Source organism: Tinamus guttatus, unplaced genomic scaffold (genome assembly GCF_059628265.1).
Source record: "Tinamus guttatus ecotype Peru unplaced genomic scaffold, ASM5962826v1 Tinamus_guttatus_pri_ptg000372l, whole genome shotgun sequence".
Taxonomy (NCBI): Eukaryota; Metazoa; Chordata; class Aves; order Tinamiformes; family Tinamidae; genus Tinamus; species Tinamus guttatus.
In genome coordinates, this window is record NW_028288906.1 from 877,185 (window position 1) to 895,464 (window position 18,280).

At 42.1% G+C, this 18,280-nt stretch overlaps 1 protein-coding gene across 3 annotated transcripts in view; it reads left to right on the forward strand.

Annotated features, from left to right (window-relative positions):
• The window catches only part of ZNF462 (zinc finger protein 462), an 87,743-nt gene that overhangs the window by 39,704 nt on the left and 29,759 nt on the right, over positions 1-18,280 (forward strand). For 2 of the 3 annotated variants that reach the window (XM_088530410.1, XM_088530411.1), the window contains exons 3-7: positions 118-5,588; positions 6,529-6,693; positions 8,419-8,522; positions 12,592-12,710; positions 16,853-17,044. In XM_088530410.1, coding sequence (XP_088386536.1) covers positions 118-5,588; positions 6,529-6,693; positions 8,419-8,522; positions 12,592-12,710; positions 16,853-17,044 — 6,051 coding nt within the window. The remainder of the gene's footprint in view (positions 1-117; positions 5,589-6,528; positions 6,694-8,418; positions 8,523-12,591; positions 12,711-16,852; positions 17,045-18,280) is intronic. The other variant, XM_088530412.1, reaches the window with a different exon arrangement.

The following is an 18,280-nucleotide window of genomic DNA, read 5'->3' on the forward strand; positions in this document are numbered from 1 at the left end:
TGATTTTATCCATTCAGAATGTGGTGGTATTCTTATGCATACAGGGTGGGTGGAGGAAAAAATAATAAAAACAGTTGGTTTTATTTATTTACATATTCACTTTAACTCTTATTTTAGGGCAAAATGCAGCAACTCAGATGGGGACTGGAAGTTACTATAGCCAGAGCCAGAGTTTCTATGGTCAGCATATGGCTCCAAATCCTAAGCCAACCAACAAGTTTTTCCAATGCAAGTTCTGTGTGCGTTACTTCCGTTCCAAAAACCTTCTTATAGAGCACACACGCAAGGTTCACGGAGCACAGGCTGGGGGAAGCTCAGTTGGGCCACCAACGGCTGGTTCCTTAAACTACAACATCATGATGCATGAGGGCTTTGGCAAAGTTTTCTCTTGCCAGTTCTGTACCTACAAATCACCCAGACGTGCAAGGATTATTAAGCACCAGAAAATGTACCACAAGAACAACCTGAAAGAGAGTTCAACTCCACCTGCTGCTGCTATATCTGAGTCGCCATCTGCCTCTGTGGCCATGCAGGAGCCCTGCAAAGAGCTGCCTGCTGAGGTGGTTGAGAGGAGCATTTTGGAATCCATGGTCAAGCCCCTGACAAAATCCCGGGGCAATTTTTGCTGTGAATGGTGCAGCTACCAGACACCTCGAAGGGAACGCTGGTGTGACCACATGATGAAGAAGCACCGCAGCATGGTAAAAATACTTTCAAGTCTGAGGCAGCAGCAAGAAGGAACTGGTGCAGCTGATGTGCAGGGTAAGAGTGCCCAGAATGCCTCCCCAAACTCTAATTATATCTCCATGAATACAGCAGGGCGTGAGATGCCGAATGCTAATGTCTCAAACTTCAGAAGTTCTATGGGCAATTCCCTTATTAGGCCGAACTCTTCTACATCCTCCAAGTTTTCTTCCGTGTCTTATCCTCAGATGAAGCCCAAGTCACCTCACAACTCGGGCATGGTTAATTTGTCCGACAGATCCCGCTATGGAATTGCTGATATGACAAATTCTTCTGCTGACCTGGAAACAAACAGTATGCTAAATGACTCCAGCTCAGATGAAGAGCTAAATGAAATGGACAGCGAGAATGGCTTGAACTCCATGGATCACCAGACCTCAGGAATGTCTGCAGAACAACTGATGGGTTCTGATGGCAACAAACTATTGGAGACAAAGGGAATTCCCTTTAGAAGATATATGAACAGGTTCCAGTGTCCTTTTTGCCCTTTCCTGACAATGCATCGCCGAAGCATCTCCCGTCACATTGAGAACATCCATCTCTCTGGGAAGACAGCTGTGTACAAGTGTGATGAATGCCCATTCACTTGCAAGAGTTCATTAAAGCTTGGAGCCCATAAGCAGTGTCATACAGGTGCAACAGCAGATTGGGACACTGTGAACTCTCAAAGTGAGAGCATTGCCTCTTCTTTGAATGACAGCACAATGTCTTATGATACTGGAAGTATAAATGGAAGGAAGTCAGCTGGGATGATAGAACCAGTGCCGCAGCAACAGCAGCAATCACCCCAACCTCATTCTCAGCATCCATACAAGTGCACAATGTGCAACTATTCTACCACGACTTTGAAAGGCCTCAGAGTTCATCAGCAGCACAAGCACTCCTTTTGTGACAACCTGCCAAAGTATGATGGACCACCGTCCAACACACCACAAGATAGCGAGGCAGATGCACATACCTCTGCCAGCACAGTGAAGAAAAGCCAGACTTCCATTCTTGGTCTTTCATCTAAAAATAACTTTGTTGCAAAGGCCCCTCGAAAGGTGTCAAATGACTTTCCTTTGGATCTTTCACCTGTGAAAAAGAGAACTAGAATTGATGAAATTGCGAGCAACCTGCAGAGCAAAATCAACCAAAACAAACAGCAAGAAGATGCTGTGATTAATGTAGAGGATGATGAAGAAGAGGAGGAAGACAATGAAGTAGAGATAGAAGTGGAGCTGGACAGAGAAGAAGAGCAAACAGAACCAATGATAGAAGTTTCCAGTTCTTATGCAACCCAGCAGATGTGGGGAAGAGAGGCTAATGATTCCCAGAAGGAGGCAAACTTCAGAAGCATGCAGCATGATTATAATTCCACCAATGGAGCAGAGATTGAGCTCACTTTATCTGAAGATGAAGAAGATTATTACTCTTCCGTCAGCATGAAAGACCATCAGAGCCCTAATGCCTCTGTTCTGGGGAGCCAGTCAAACATATATGGTGCCGATCAGAATAATGAGACCACAGAGTTTACTGACTCTGGTAGGCTTTATTATTGCAAACACTGTGATTTCAGCAACAAATCTGCCAGGAGTGTAAGCACCCACTACCAACGGATGCACCCCTATATTAAATTCAGCTTTAGATATATCTTGGATCCCAATGATCACAGTGCGGTATACCGATGTCTTGAGTGCTATATTGACTACACAAACTTTGAAGACCTGCAGCAGCATTATGGAGAGCATCACCCTGAAGCTATGAATGTATTGAACTTTGATCATTCTGATCTGATCTATCGTTGTCGCTTCTGCTCTTATACAAGCCCGAATGTTAGAAGCCTGATGCCACATTACCAAAGAATGCATCCTACAGTGAAAATTAATAATGCAATGATATTTTCAAGCTATGTTGTTGAACAGCAAGAAGGGCTGACCACAGAGTCTCAGACACTGAGAGAAATCTTGAATTCTGCTCCAAAAACTATGGCAACCTCCACCCCTGTGGCTCGTGGGGCTGGTATGCCAGCTGGTTTTACCAAAAGTGCCACCAAGAGTTTTAGTCCTGAATGTGAAAATCAGAAGGAGCCTTCAGTCAATACTGTGGTTGTTTATGACTGTGATGTGTGTTCGTTTGCAAGCCCCAACATGCATTCAGTTCTAGTGCATTACCAGAAAAAGCACCCTGAAGAAAAAGCATCTTATTTCAGAATTCAGAAGACTATGCGTGTAGTCTCTGTTGACAGGGGCTCTGCCCTGGCTCAGATGTCCTTTGAAATGGGGACACCTGTCTCCCCCAAACTGTCTAATTTGGCTTCGCAGCCTCCACCTCCACCACCTCCACCTCCAGAGCTTGCTACTGAACTCTACTATTGCAAACATTGTTCGTACAGCAACCGCTCAGTTGTGGGAGTGCTTGTCCACTACCAGAAAAGACACCCTGAAATAAAGGTCACTGCCAAATATATTAGGCAGGCACCCCCCACTGCAGCGATGATGAGGGCTGGTGAGTTGCCACCTGGTATTCAGAGGCCACCAGTATCAATGCAGTTGAGCCGGGGCAATTCTGAGAGCTCTGTGAATCCTCCCGAGAATGAAATGTTCTTCTGCCAGCACTGTGATTATGGAAACCGAACCGTGAAAGGCGTGCTCATTCATTACCAAAAGAAGCATCGTGACTTCAAAGCTAACGCAGATGTGATTAGGCAGCATACAGCCACCATTAGAAGCCTTTGTGATCGCAGCCAGAAGAAGTCATCTGGCAGCATGCCTGCTCACACCTCCAGCACCGAGAGGGACAAGTCAAAGTTGAGAGCCCTCAAGTGTAGGCAGTGTAGCTACACCTCCCCTTACTTCTATGCATTGAGGAAGCATATCAAGAAAGACCACCCAGCTCTAAAGGCAACAGTAACATCCATTCTGAGATGGGCATTTTTGGATGGCTTAATAGATGCTGGTTATCACTGTGAATGGTGCATTTATTCACACACAGAGCCAAGTGGTTTGCTGGTACATTACCAAAGGAGACATCCTGAGCATTATGTTGACTACACATACATGGCAACTAAGCTCTGGGCAGGTCCCGACCCTTCCCCTCCTGCTCTCGTGATGCCAACAGAGACAAAGACTTATAAATGCAGAGATTGCATTTTTGAAGCATCTTCCATTTGGGATATTACTAATCACTACCAAGCTTTTCACCCTTGGGCCATGAATGGGGATGAATCTGTGTTGTTAGACATCATTAAGGAGAAAGATGCTGCTGACAAATCTGGCCTGCAACCTGATGAAGCTGGGGCCAGGATCAGTTCTGAAGACCAGATTACACCATCACAGATGGATCAGGATGCAGAGTGTGCAGAGGACCCCAGCCTTCCCCAGGAAAAAACTGTCCAGCTGGCATCTGCAAACCCTGCCATTTCCTCCACTCCGTATCAGTGTACAGTTTGTCAGTCGGAGTACAACAACTTGCATGGTCTCCTGACACATTATGGCAAAAAGCATCCTGGCATGAAAGTAAAAGCTGCAGACTTTGCTCAGGACATAGATATTAACCCAGGGGCTGTATATAAGTGCAGACATTGCCCATACATTAATACACGCATTCATGGTGTCCTCACACACTACCAGAAACGGCACCCATCAATAAAGGTCACTGCTGAAGACTTTGTCCATGATGTGGAACAGTCAACTGACATCACTCAGAACGATGTGGAAGAGACGAGTAGGATTTTCAAGCAAGGCTATGGTGCTTATCGGTGCAAACTGTGTCCTTATACCCATGGTACACTCGAGAAGCTCAAAATTCACTACGAGAAATACCACAATCAGCCTGAATTTGATGTTTTTGCCCAGTCACCGCCAAAGGTGACCGCCTCAGTGGAGCCAGACATAGTGACTGAAATCAAGGCCTCCCCAGAGATTTCTGTTGAGGATATTGGAGAAATTGCTGTCCCAGCACCTCATTTCTCCAGCTCTCACTTAGTGTCTCACACAGTTTTCCGATGCCAGCTCTGCAAGTATTTCTGTTCCACCCGGAAGGGTATAGCCAGGCACTACCGCATCAAACATAACAATGTCCGGGCACAGCCTGAGGGCAAGAACAACCTCTTCAAGTGTGCTCTGTGTTCCTACACCAACCCTATCCGCAAAGGGCTTGCGGCACACTACCAGAAAAGACATGACATTGATGCTTACTACACGCACTGCCTGGCAGCCTCCAGGACCGTAAGCGACAAGCCCAATAAAGTGATCATTCCATCTCCTCCCAAAGATGACACTCCTCAGCTAAGTGAGGAGCTGAGGAGAGCTGTGGAGAAGAAGAAATGCTCCCTTTGTTCCTTCCAGTCCTTTAGCAAAAAGGGTATTGTCTCCCACTACATGAAGCGTCACCCTGGTGTTTTCCCTAAGAAGCAGCATGCGAGCAAGCTGGGAGGCTACTTCACTGCTGTGTATGCTGACGAACATGAAAAGCCAGCTCCAGCTGAGGAGAGGAATGAGTTTGAGAAGCCTGAGGTGGAGAGCGAAGCTCAGGAAATTGAGTGGCTTCCTTTCAGGTGCATAAAATGTTTCAAGCTCTCCTTCAGCACAGCAGAGCTGCTGTGCATGCATTACACTGACCATCACAGCAAGGATTTGAAGAGAGACTTTACCATACTGGGAAGTGGCACCCGCTCACAGAACGCCGTCTACCAGTGCAAGCACTGTGATACTAAATTGCATAGCACGGCGGAGCTGACCGCGCACTTGAACAGTCACAACGAGGAATTCCAGAAGCGTGCCAAACGTCAGGAGAGGAGGAAACAGCTTCTGAGCAAGCAGAAATACGCAGAGGGCGCTTTTGCAGATTTCAAGCAAGAGAGGGTAAGGTTCTTTGTGTCTCCCTCCCTGCTCTGTCCTCCCTTCGAGGGGAAAGAAGAAAACAAAACACAACCCTTCTGCACCCCAAGAAGCTGCTCCTAAGTACTAATGCCCATTTGCATGTTCTCTTTGACAGCCAAATGACCACAGGCTAATGAATGACTCAGAGTGCCAGTGAGCTCCATAAGTCAATTACACATTCTGCTTTACATTCCTCATCCTTTCCTTCATTCTCCACCCCTTCCTAGGTTCCGCAGGAAGCCCAGCTCCTTCCTACTGCTTCCTCCAGTATTTTCTTTATCTTCTTTCCTTCCTCCTCACCCTTCTGGAAGGCCATCTGTATCTGACAATTACTTCTTCTTTTGTTTCAAGGCTGCCATGTACTTTTTTATAGATTCTTTAAAAAAAAGTCCTGTCCATGTCTTCAATAAAAGAAAGAAAACAAAAGAGAGAGAGGAAAAAAAATCCCACCCCACCAGCTTCTTTGTCAAGCTTGTCTCAAGCTCTGGTAGAGCTCAGTATTAACATGACTGTATCTAATGACTGAAGCTTGGGACAAGCACCCAAAAATGAGCAGGAAAACAATTTTTCCTCTTTTTCTGCCAATTCCCACTTATTTCTCTTCCAGTTTGGAGTAATTGTACTTGCCACAGAAAGCTCCTCACAGCTGTTGAAGGAGTAGTGATTTGCCCTTGCTGGTGCAAACTGAACCATCTTCTAGAGGATGACTATTATGGAGAAACTCAATGTTCCTCCTGTGCAGACATCTTGTCCACTTATTCTGGAGCCTTTAATAGATATCAGTAGAAATTGTGGTTCTGTGAAACAGGACAGTTGTTATGTAACTTTGCTTCAGATGCAAAATCTGGTCTGTATTCCTAAAAATAAGATATAAGTGTGTATTTCAATGTGTTAATTGTTGTATGCTTGCGTATTCCAATAGGCTTTTGGACACTTGGAAGATGTTTCAAAACTGAAGGAGAGGAAAGTGGTTGGCTACAAATGTAAATTTTGTGTAGAAGTCCATCCAACACTCCGAGCCATCTGTAATCATCTCCGCAAGCATGTCCAGTATGGAAATGTCTCTTCTGTGTCAGCTGCAGTGAAGGTGAGAGTTAAAAAAAAAAAAAAAAAAAAAAAAGGTGAATAAAGATGACTGTGTTTTTTTTTTGTTTTGTTGTGTTTGAGATTCACACCTTAATGAAAGCCCATGGAAGGCTCTCATGATGTTAAATGAGTTTTGGACTGGGTTCGTGGTTCCGTTTGGCATGGCATTCTAATCTAACATTTCAGCTTCCTGCAGTGCATGAGATGTTTGAGATGTTTTAACTTTTTTCCGCTCTTAATCCAGGAACATGAAGACTTTAATTCTCATTTCTTCTCTGCCATGAAGGAGTTGATGTCGTTGATGACCAAAAGGGTTGGTTTATGAGCAGCAGACTACTTTTCTCTTCAGTTGAACTCTTAGAGAACTTGTTTGTGTTTTGTGTTGAAGAAGAGGAAGTGTGCTTCTGCAAATGTGTGAAGTTGCTTGTGGTGCACCTTTGCAATTGCCTTGCTGGCTCCAAACAAAATAATTCAAGCTTGCCAGCTCAGCCACTGGTCCCATTCAGGTGGTTAGGTATAAACAAGTTGTTGCTTCATCCTTCCGCAAGCGAACATCATCTAGCACATCTCCAAGGATCGTGCTCTGTGGTCTGCTTGTTTCCAGTATATTGGCAGGGGGAGTTCTACGTGCAATAAGCTTGCAGAAACTGGTTGTGCATTTCTTATCCTCCTATGGCAGCAAACATTCAGCAGAGACTCCTGCTGCTCTTAGAGCATAACTTCGAGTGCCTCTTTCAAGCCATCAGCTGTGTGCTTTAAGGAAGCAGAGTCCTTGCTACTCGAGTGAGCTTTGTCCTGCCACGGACTTTCTTTTACATTACCTGATACTACTGACATATTAGAGTGCTTTCCTCCTATCAAACTATTCCCCTCCTCCCTGCTTCTCAAATGAAGTTCTTGTAGGATCAGTGCCATTATTTGAACAAATAGATATTAAACATCAAGCAAAAAGAGCTAAAATCCAAGAGTAGAAGAACATGATGTAAATATTCTTATGAGTTTTAAAGTTACTGCAAAATACATTATCATCTAATTAAGTTAGGAAAGGGAACAAGAGAGAAACTTTCTGGTTTTGATTTTTAAGAGGTTCACAGTAGCAGTTTCTTTCTTGTGAATTTGACCCTACTGAACAAAGTCCACATAGTAAAACATAGTGCTGTACTAGCTACATGGTGTGCTAGAGCAAATGAACAGAAATCACCTTGCTCCATACCTGACTGATTTTATCAAATCAAATTTAAATTTAGAAGTTTCATGTCAGGACTCTTGAAAGATTGATGATTCAATTTTATTCTTTTTGTCTTGTCTAACACAGATTTATTCAACTTTGAGATTTTTGTCTACCTTTATGTATGTGTATATAATTACATTTTCTTTCCTCCCTTAAAAATAAGGTCTCTTTTTTTTTTCAGAAAGCCATTCGCATGAAGATCGTGTAGGGATATATTTAGAAAAATGAGGCAAAGGGAAGCCTAGGCAAAATGAACACATGGGAAAGACTGAGGGACAGAAGGGAGAGAGAATTGATGGCTTTGGGGGGGTATGTGTTTTTTAGCAGGAAGCTGAAGATTCTCCAAACACAACTTTGATGGAGGGTTGTGAGGGAGCCAAAGACCCTGGCATTATGGAATTCACAGAAGTTGAATCTGGAGCATCCTTCAAAGATGAAACCAGGCCTGGGGGCTTCCACTGCAGCCAGTGTGACAGGGTTTTGATGTCTATGCAGGGTCTGCGATCTCACGAGAGGAGTCACCTGGCTCTCGCCATGTTCGCCCGAGAAGACAAGTACAGCTGCCAGTATTGCTCCTTTGTTTCAGCCTTCAGGCACAAGTAAGTCATTTCTGTTTGTTTGTTTGTTTGTTTTCAAAAGGACAGACTAGCACTGCTGTTCATAGGTTGGCGCTGAAACAGAGTGCACACAACTTGATTTTGAGCAACATTTTTCTCAATGTTTAGGTATTTTCCATGCACCAAAATCTTTGACTGTTGTCTGTGGCTGCTTGTAAAAGGTCACATCTTTGTATCTTCTTGAATGTAGAGTCCTTTTTTTGTTGCGTGTAGGGGAAATGCACGCAAACAAAAGAAGACTTCTCTCAGTTGGCAAACAGTGAAGCCCAGCACTTCTGTAGCCTTGTCAAAAGCATGAAATTTCTACAGGTGAAGGAGAAAAGTATTTTTGTTAATCTTTCATACATAATGAACCTATGCTACACATAGCTACCTGGTTTCTAATAACTACAACTCTTTGATGTTAGACCTTTTCATTTCTAATGTTAAACAGCTATTGTAAACATATCTTAAAATTATATTTTTTTCACTTTTTAATTATGGTATTAAGTTTCAGTCTGTGAATGTAATTTTCACATCAGCCTTGTGTACTACTAATATCCTCAGCCTACTTCACTGTCTGAGGAAGCACAGGAAAAAATACATAGTTAGGCATCAGAAAGAGTCGAGTTCCTTATGATTTCCCTAAGATTGGCTTTGTCTTTATTTGGATATTTTTTCAAAAAATCTTTTATTCATTATTATGTATGTATCTTATCACAAAAAAACAAAAAAGACATTTATGAGGTATTTTCCACTAGTAACTCAAACTGACACAAATGTGTATGATTTCCCTAGTTTCTGGGGAGGGAGCTGCTTACTTACGATTGCAAAAATAGGAGAGAAATCCAAGTGCTTACTTGGTATAGGCATTCATAACACTGTCACTAGCACTCTCCAATTCCAAGGAAGTGTCATTGTTTTGCAAACAAATGCATGTGAGAAAGCACGATAAAAAACATTTTTTAAACCCCTTGGATTGAAAAGCAGGGTTTTTGTGAGTGTCACAGCATGTCAAATCAATGCCATGGTTTGGTCTGCCAGGTTCTAAAGGCTCCTGGGCTTCAGCAGCCACAGTAAGGAGGGGCATGGGGGACAGGATCATAGAACATAGAAATCATTAAGGTTGGAAGGGACCTCTAGAGATCATCTAGTCCAACCCCGCTGCACACACAGGGTCACCTAGAGCACGTGGCACAGGACTGCGTCCAAGTGGGTTTTGAAGATCTCCAGAGAGGGAAATTCCACAACCTTCCTTGGCAGCCTGTTCCAGTGTTTTGTCACCCTCACTGTTAAGAAAATTTTCCTTAAGTTCCTATGGAACTTTCAATGCTTCAGTTTCTGGCTGTTTCCTCTAGTTCTGTCAGTGGCCACCACTGAAAAGAGGCCAGCACCATCCTCCTCACTGCCTCCCTTGAGGTACTTATAGACACTGATCAGGTCCCCTCTCAGCCTTCTCTTCTCCAGGCTGAACAGGCCCAGCTCCCTCAGCCTCTCCTCATAGGGCAGATGTTCCAGGCCCCTGATCATCCTTGTGGCCCTGCGCTGGACTCTCTCTGGCAGCTCCACATCCCTCTTGTACTGTGGAGCCCAGAACTGGACACAATACTCCAGATGCAGCCTCACCAGGGCTGAGTAGAGGGGCAGGATCACCTCCCTCGACCTGCTGGAGACGCTCTTCTTAATGCACCCCAGGATCCCATTGGCCTTCTTGGCCACAAGGGCACAGGGTGACGCTGTGTGTGCAGGGGGCTTGGACTAGATCATCTCTAGAGGTCCTTTTCAACCTTAATGATTCTATGATTCTGTGATTGCTGCTTCATGATCAACTCGTCGTCCACCATGACACCCAAGTCCCTCTCTGCAGAGCTGCTCTCCAGAAGGTCGGTCCCCAGCCTGTACTGGTATCTGGGGTTATTCCTCCCCAGGTGCAGAACCTTGCACTTGGTCTTGTTGAATTTCATGAGGTTTCTCACCGCCCAGTTGTCCAGTGTGTCCAGGTCCCTCTGGATGGCAGTGCAGCCCTCTGGGGTATCAGCTACTCCTCCCAGTTTGGTATCATAATGGATATCTAGGATGGGTACCTCTGGGCATATCCCAGCCGCCTTTGGCAAGACTGGCATTGGAGATGCCCTAGTTCAGAAGGCTCACAAGATCTGCTACTTGCCCAAGTAGATTAGGTTGCTTCCAAACCTGTTTGTTGTTGAGTTTGGTTTCCAGTCATTCTGTTTCACAGGAATTGGAAAAAGGTGGTATCCTACAGGAGGAAGGATTGGTGAGTCAAAAGGTGGTAGATGGCAGCAAGGAACGGTACAAGCATCATCTAACTTGGTAATAGGTTGTATCAGTGTTGGAATGGAAAACACAGCCTCAGTTGGTGTTTTTGAAGCTGATGTAATCACCCTCTGGGGAGATGAAGTCCATGAGAGAAGCCAAACCAATGTTTAAACAGCCTATTCCTGAAAATTGACCAAAACCTAAAAACCTGCCTTTGGAAAAATCTTATTGGCAAAGTATCTGGTTTTGAATAGAGTTACAACTATTATTGTATACAACAGCTTAAGGCATGTTATTGTATACATGTTTGGCCACATGGTTGAATTGGTAAATAAACTCATCCCTATTTAAAACATGTTGTATTTTATAAAGTACTGCCTTAACATTAATTTAAGATTTTCTTTCCCCCATTTCTCTGAAAAAGCTATACATTTTATCATAAATAAAATCTGTTCTGTACTTAAATTATATTTCTAGGAAGTGATCCTGAGATGAAGCATAAATATATTTTTTTGTTGTTGTTGGTTTTTTTTTTGCTGTCATCAGATGTTTGAATACACAGAGTTCAGTGTTAGCACTGGTAAACAGGAATTTCCTGGCTAAAGCTCTTTTAGTGTGGGACTAAGGATCCCGTGATGATCTGTATAGTTTGAGAGGGCTGGAACAGACAGCTCTTGATTGAGATGTTGATATTCATTTAAAAAGAACAGGGCAATTTGGGTGAAGTAAAAGGAAATAAGGCTGAAGAATGCCTAGAATTACTAAATTCTGATAAACTATCCCTGCTTCAAACTGCTGCATCTACCCTTACTGTTGTCACCATGAGCAAAGAGGCTGAGGCTAGGACTAGACTGACCACAGGGCATTAAAGTTCCCAAAGAACACACTGTATTGGAAATGCACATAGCCCAGACTGATGCTAACCACCTGTTTCCTGGAGAACTAGTGAATTTGGGATTACCAGCCACAGTGTAGGAACTGAAGAGGACTTGCTCAGACGGCGTAAATCTGACATTGTTTTACAAACTATGAAAAATGAGCTTTCTTTCCTTCAAAATTTTATCGAGCTGTTAGGAGAAGCTGTGGAGCCAGCAGGTTCTGAACAGCCCTCTGGAATCCAGGTAGCTTTCAGTTCTCCGTGGAAAGTAGAAGCTGGTCTTTGCGACCCCTTTGTCTCTTGCTGAGGTTCGTGCAGGATCTCCCAGTCTGCTGTGTCTGAAACTCTGCTGCCTTTTAATCCTGGAACTCATCAACTGCAGCCTGCTGGCACCCTCCCCAGAGCAGGATCTCTAATCTGCTTTTACTGCTGTAACCAAAAGAAGGCTTCCTCAGTAAAGCTGGTCAAAAATATCTCATTCTCTCTCTCTCTTTTTTTTTTTTTTTTTCTCCTCAAAAAGACAAAAGAGGGCATATTTTCACAAAAACATTTGCCAGGAAAAAAAGAAGTGTAATGATGATTTTGTTGTTCTGGCCTGTCTCTTGTTTCTTTCAACTAGTCTTTTCAGGTGTAATCAGGTGTAATTTAATTTAAAGTAAATTTTCGTTATGAGTTTATTAGAGTGGCTTGCTTTCTGTGTAATGAAATTGGTTTCAGTTCTACTCCTTTTCCTCAGATTAGATTCTACTTTGTTCTGTAAACAGACCTGCTGGATTTTAAGAAAAAGTGTGTGAAAGGATGTATGAGTCTAGTCTGCCTCTTGATTTATTATTGCTGCATGTTGTTTTGCATCTGAAGGAGTAGTTGAAATAATTTCCTATTATGTGTTTCCTTTTTCTGCCTTTGCTTTTTCTGAAGTCTGGATCGCCATATGCAGACCCATCATGGACACCATAAGCCGTTTCGTTGCAAACTCTGCCCATTCAAGTCCTCTTATAACAGCCGCCTGAAAACCCATATACTCAAAGCTCATGCTGGTAAGTTTCTCTTTCTCAGTTTTACAGCTGACCAGCTGAAAAGGCCCTTGTAAGCTTGTTGCTGATCAGAGATGCTGATTTCAGTCGTCTGTTTTGTCACCAAATTTGGGTAAGATTTTCAAAGGCAAGTCAGCCTTGGGCAGGTTCTGCAGCTCTTGTAATCAGTGGGATGTTGCTTTTGTGAAGGTGAGATTTTAAACCAATGTTAAGTATTTCAGGAACATCTTTCTATTATTGCCTTTATTTGAATGAATTTCTTTTTTTGCTTGCTTCCAAGAGTGTTCAGTCAGTCCACATATGCCATTGGTGTCTCAATTGTTTGGTACTGAGCTTTGTCCCACTGTATTTTTTTTATGTTTGTGCTTTAGGTGATTCTGGGAAAAGGACTGAGGATTGCATCTTGGTTTCATAGAATCTTGTGGTGGCTTTCATGTTAAAATACTGAAAACTTTGGGAGTCGGGTCTGTGTGTAGCAGACTGAGAATGATACAATTCCATTATTATACATGGAAATCCATCTTGCAAACTTCTGTTTTGCAGTGCAGAATACAAGCAAACAAACATGCTTCTGAGGAACAAGAATTGGGAAAGTGATGCATCATACAGAATAGGTCATGATAAAGTGTTGCACCTTTGGCTGTTCAAAGGTGTGAGACACAAAATGTCCTGGTAGGTGACTGATCTTTATTCCTTGGCCACAGACTCCTGGCACCGTCATGCGCTGAAAGGTTATGTGAAAACTGGAGTCAAGAACCAATGGCTCCAGCGACTTCTGTTGCATTTTCCACGTAAAAACCAGTGAACTCCCCTATCTCCATCCAAACACATATTCTAAGGCAACCTAAAACCCCATTGCAAACTAGCCCAATTGTTACAACATTCACATAGAAACTCGTGGAACAAATGACAAGGTGCTATAGATATATCCCCTTCTTCACTGCTTGTTTCCACCACATTGTGTACGCAGTGTGAGAATGGAGGGCAAAGATGAAGAAAATGGGAAGTGGGAAGCAAGAGGAATTTGTAACTGTTGGCTGATGGGTAACTGTGGTCCTTGATCCAAACACACTTCTCCTCTTTAAAAATACAGGAGGGATGGGTGGTCTCTGCTGTACTCAATTTTTTCTATTGCTTTCAAAATTCACAGTTGGATGCTTTGTTTTCTGATAATAGAGGGTATACCAGGACACTTTATTGTACTTGCATGGGTTTTGTGGATTAATTTGAAGTTTTGCTGCCTCCTCTATGGGACTATGACATTCTGTCTTTTCTAGGAAATTTACCTATATTCAGCAGTTTCAGATTATGAAGATGCTGTGTGGAGGTGCCAATATTCTCTGTCTTGGCCAACCATAATTTTTTTTTCTTTTATGTCATTGTGCAGTTGGGTTACTTCGTGTTAGCTTGCTTGAAACTGTTAGATTTTAGCGTCATGATTAGCATATAGATAATATTTACTTAACATCCTTTTCATGTAGGTCATTGACTTATATATTACAAAGTCATGCCCTTGAATTTATTAGTGGACCCGTGTTTTGCATCATACAAGAACACAGTTTCATGGTTGTCTTTGGCAGCACAAAGAGTGCTTTGCACAATGACTTGTGTAGTAGGGTTTCCAAAGTCTTAAGCTCTGTTCTGCCTCAGTCCACTTCTATAAAAGAAACACTTTCATCACCTAAAATGTCTGGCATATTTTTCAAAAAGAATTTCATTGTCTGTTTAGGCAGTCCTTCAGAAATACCTCCTATTGAATAATTACCTTGTGGACGCTCTTCCTCCGACTCCTCAGTCTTTTATTAATAGAGTGTTTATCTGAGTCTTTCTTTTGTTACCACATTCTTTTATCTCATCAATCATCTCTTTATTTATTTATTTATTTTATTTATTTATTTACTTTAAGAGGCAGAAACCTGCAACATACCCTTTAATTTTTGTAAAGTCTGTGAGAGATCTTTAAAGTTCAATAAAATCATGGAGTCTTCCACTCAGTCTGCCTGCTTCCATCTCCTTTTGTGGACTGGTCAAATTTCATTCACTATGAAATGTATTCTTTTCTAACAGTTAGTAGCAGTGAGTGTTTTTGGCATTTGTTCTAATCCAGTATATGCCATCTCCTTTGGCATGGAGCAGAATAGTTTGCAGTATCTCTAAACGTGCTGTCAATTGTTTTCACCTCAAATTAGATTGTAAGCCGGACTGTTTGCCCTGCTCAAGTTCTGTTTGATCTGGAACATAACGCTTTGGGGATCTCTCAGGTGTTGAGACAATCCCACATGAAAATTATTCAGATGTATTGATTTATATATTAATGCTATCACTTTATGAAATGTGAAACTAGCAACTGAAAATGTATAAAACCCTTCTCCTGAGTAAAACCATTCACCTGCCTCTGAAATCAAACACATTCTGTCATCGTGATGCCCACGTGAACTGTTATTGCTAGACAGTGGGTATATTCACTAATTCCATATTGAGTTCTTTATTTGTATTCATCCTCTATTTGCTTTATTTTCTTGTGATGAGTTAAGGTAATGGTTGGTTCCTACCTGTATCTAGGAATATGAAGCTTCTTTCTCGCAGCCTCACAGAATTGTTGGGGTTGGAAGTGACCTCTGGAGACCATCTGGTCCAACGCCTTTCTCCAGTAAGATCACCTAGATTGCCCCAGAACCATGGCCACTGGGTTTTGAAATCTGCAAGAGTGGAGACTTTTTATCCTTGCATTTTCCTGTTTGGTTAAGCAGCCTGTCATACATACTGTGTGAAAAACATTTTCCTTCTCTTTGTAAAAAGGTAGAATCTACCTCTAGCATAGTACTCAGCTGAAGAATGCCATTTGAAAACACAGGTGGAACAATTTTTATTTCATTATTTCACATCTTAAATGCTCTGTTCTGTTTCAGATGAATCAAAGAAGCTTTCTAGAAGTTGGCATTTTCTTCATATGATAAGAATAGTTTTTCTGTTTTCTGGCATTTATGTTTCTTCATGTAGGGAGGCTGCTCTTTTCATGTGTGCTTACTCTGACCTGCTGGAATACTTGCTGCAGTACTTGCTGCAATACTTGCTGCTTGTGTGTTTTCATGTTCTTTTCATTTGCTTATCTCTGCTGTTGAAAACATATGTTTGAGAAACTTGATTCCTTTTCCTTTTCTTTTTCCTTTTCCTTTTCTTAGAAATGGAAGACGTTTCCTGCTTGCTCATTATGCAGAGTTCTTGTTCTGCTGTTACTGTTTGTAAATTTTCACTCCTGTATTGGTTTTGGCACTTTATGTACAACTCATGTATTATCCTTATTCATGGAAGTGGCAGTTCCAGAATGGTAGCTTGTCATCTGTATATCACATTGTTTATTTTCAACAGTGTCACGTTGTGTTCCAGTTGCCTCCATGATGCTTAATGCAGAACAAATCTTGTCTCATGGATTTGTATTCTGTCTTTGCGACTTGGAATGTATTGGAATTAAATTCACTACTGTTCATTACTTCCATTCTTTCACTTCTTTTGAGACTTTTCCATAAAACATTGTCACATAGTCCTACAAACGTGCAGTGTTGCTAGTATTGCCATGTCCAGTTCTTGTAGTGAACCAACCTTGAGTTGGTTACTAGTTCTGTGGATATTATTTCTGCCTGAGGACAGGCTTCACATAAGCAAAACACAACCTTCCTCAAATAGATTTTTTTTGGAGGACTTTGTAGCATTTTGCGGTCTCCTTCTTGCTTCATGTATAGCAGTAATGGATGTGCTGCATGCAAAAGTGGATGACTTTGCTCTCTTTACTTGCTGTGCTCCAAAGAAGTTTGGAAATGCTGTAGTCAACTCCATTTTCATCCCAGAGTCTGTTTTCTTCCCATATCATGCAACACAGACACAATAAGAGTCTGGCCTCTGTTTTTTGACATCGGTCACTAGACAAGCATCTACAGTTGGCGGAAAGTGTTGATTTCATCCAGAGCAGATTTCTGTGCCTGCAGAGTCCACGCTGCTCCATCAGAGACCCCTATAGCTTGTTCTCTATGGGATCAGTCTCACGCTGAAGGAGTCCATGGGAATTTTACTGCCAAGTAGGAGAAGTATGGGGGCCCCATTTCATTTCTTTTGTGAGCTGATGACTTGCCTGTATTTCGCTCACCCAGGTGAACATGCCTACAAATGTTCCTCCTGCTCATTTTCCACCATGACAATCAGCCAGCTGAAAGAGCACTCCTTGAAAGTGCATGGGAAAGCACTGACACTACCAAGACCCCGCATTGTCAACTTTGCAGCCTCACACGCCCACCACACCTCCAAGAACCACTCTGCTGCTGAAGAAGTGGAGGACTCTAATGGTAAGAGGTGCCTCAGAGCAAGAGTTTAATATTTTAAGGTGGCACTTAATATTTTTATAAAAAAAAATAGAGAGGCAGACAGCTTGCCCAAGAAGCAGCTTCCTTTGGTCATTGAGAGGACTCAGAAATTGCAGCAAAACAAGACTAAATGTGGTGTTTTAGGACATGACCTGCTTTAGAACCTCACCAATTCATACCTCACCCACTCGTCCTGTCACCACTTGACTTTGGAACATGTCATGGAGGCTTTACTTTTTAGCAGAGATTTAAATTGTGGAAAATTTTCAGAGGCAAATCTTCTACTGGCAGCCAAGGAGAAAGAACATCCAATTCCATTTGTCTGCTGAAAAAACACCCATTTACTTTGCTAGAAGAGTGCTTTAGTGAAATTCAGTGAAAATTTAGATGATTAAACTTAAAATGTGTACCTGTAATGGTAGTACAAGTGATTATTCTCTTGTTTGTACTACAAAGACCACAAGAGATGCATTAGGTGCATCTACTGGAGAGAGGCTCTGAGAACTGTTCTCTTTTCTCTGCTTTTCATGGAAACTTCTAATGACTTTGTGCAAAAAAAAGCACCCGTGATATACCTAGGAAGCAGCAGAGGAAGTTAACAGGGAAAAAGTAGACTTCAGGATAGATGTAGTGCGTCATTAGAGCAAGCCTAAGTCAGACATTCGGAGTGGTTGCATATGAGAGTCGTTTTATGTTGCTTCCTGCAGATTAAGAAAAGAATGAGCCTTGGAGCAAAAAAAAATCTTTATTTTCGTATGAGTTGCCCTGACAAGGGAGGAGAGTGTAGCTCAATATACATAAAAGGTTCAGGTGTTTGCAGGAATTCAAAGGAATTAGGGCGTGTGGGATTTAAGAGAGAGCAGAATATATTCAAATCTTTCTGTTTTTTTTTTTTTTCATATCTAATCGTTTAGTAGCTTTTTTAGTCTTCCATCATCCCTTCTTTTCCTTCTCATTGGAAAAAAAAAAAAAAAAGTGAAATAAGAAAGAATGAAAGACAAGAAATAAGTCCAGAAAATGGTTTAAAAAAATTAAAGAAGAAAATGACGATAGAAATATTTTTGAAGAAAAAAAAGTGAATATTGTCTGGTTCAACAAATCACTTTTTGGCATCAGAGTCTTTTGAAAAGATTTTGACCAGCTGCTCTCAGATTGCCTTTTGTAAAAGGGTGTCTGGAACAGTGCAGTGAAGACTTACTAACTGAGCATTTATTTTTG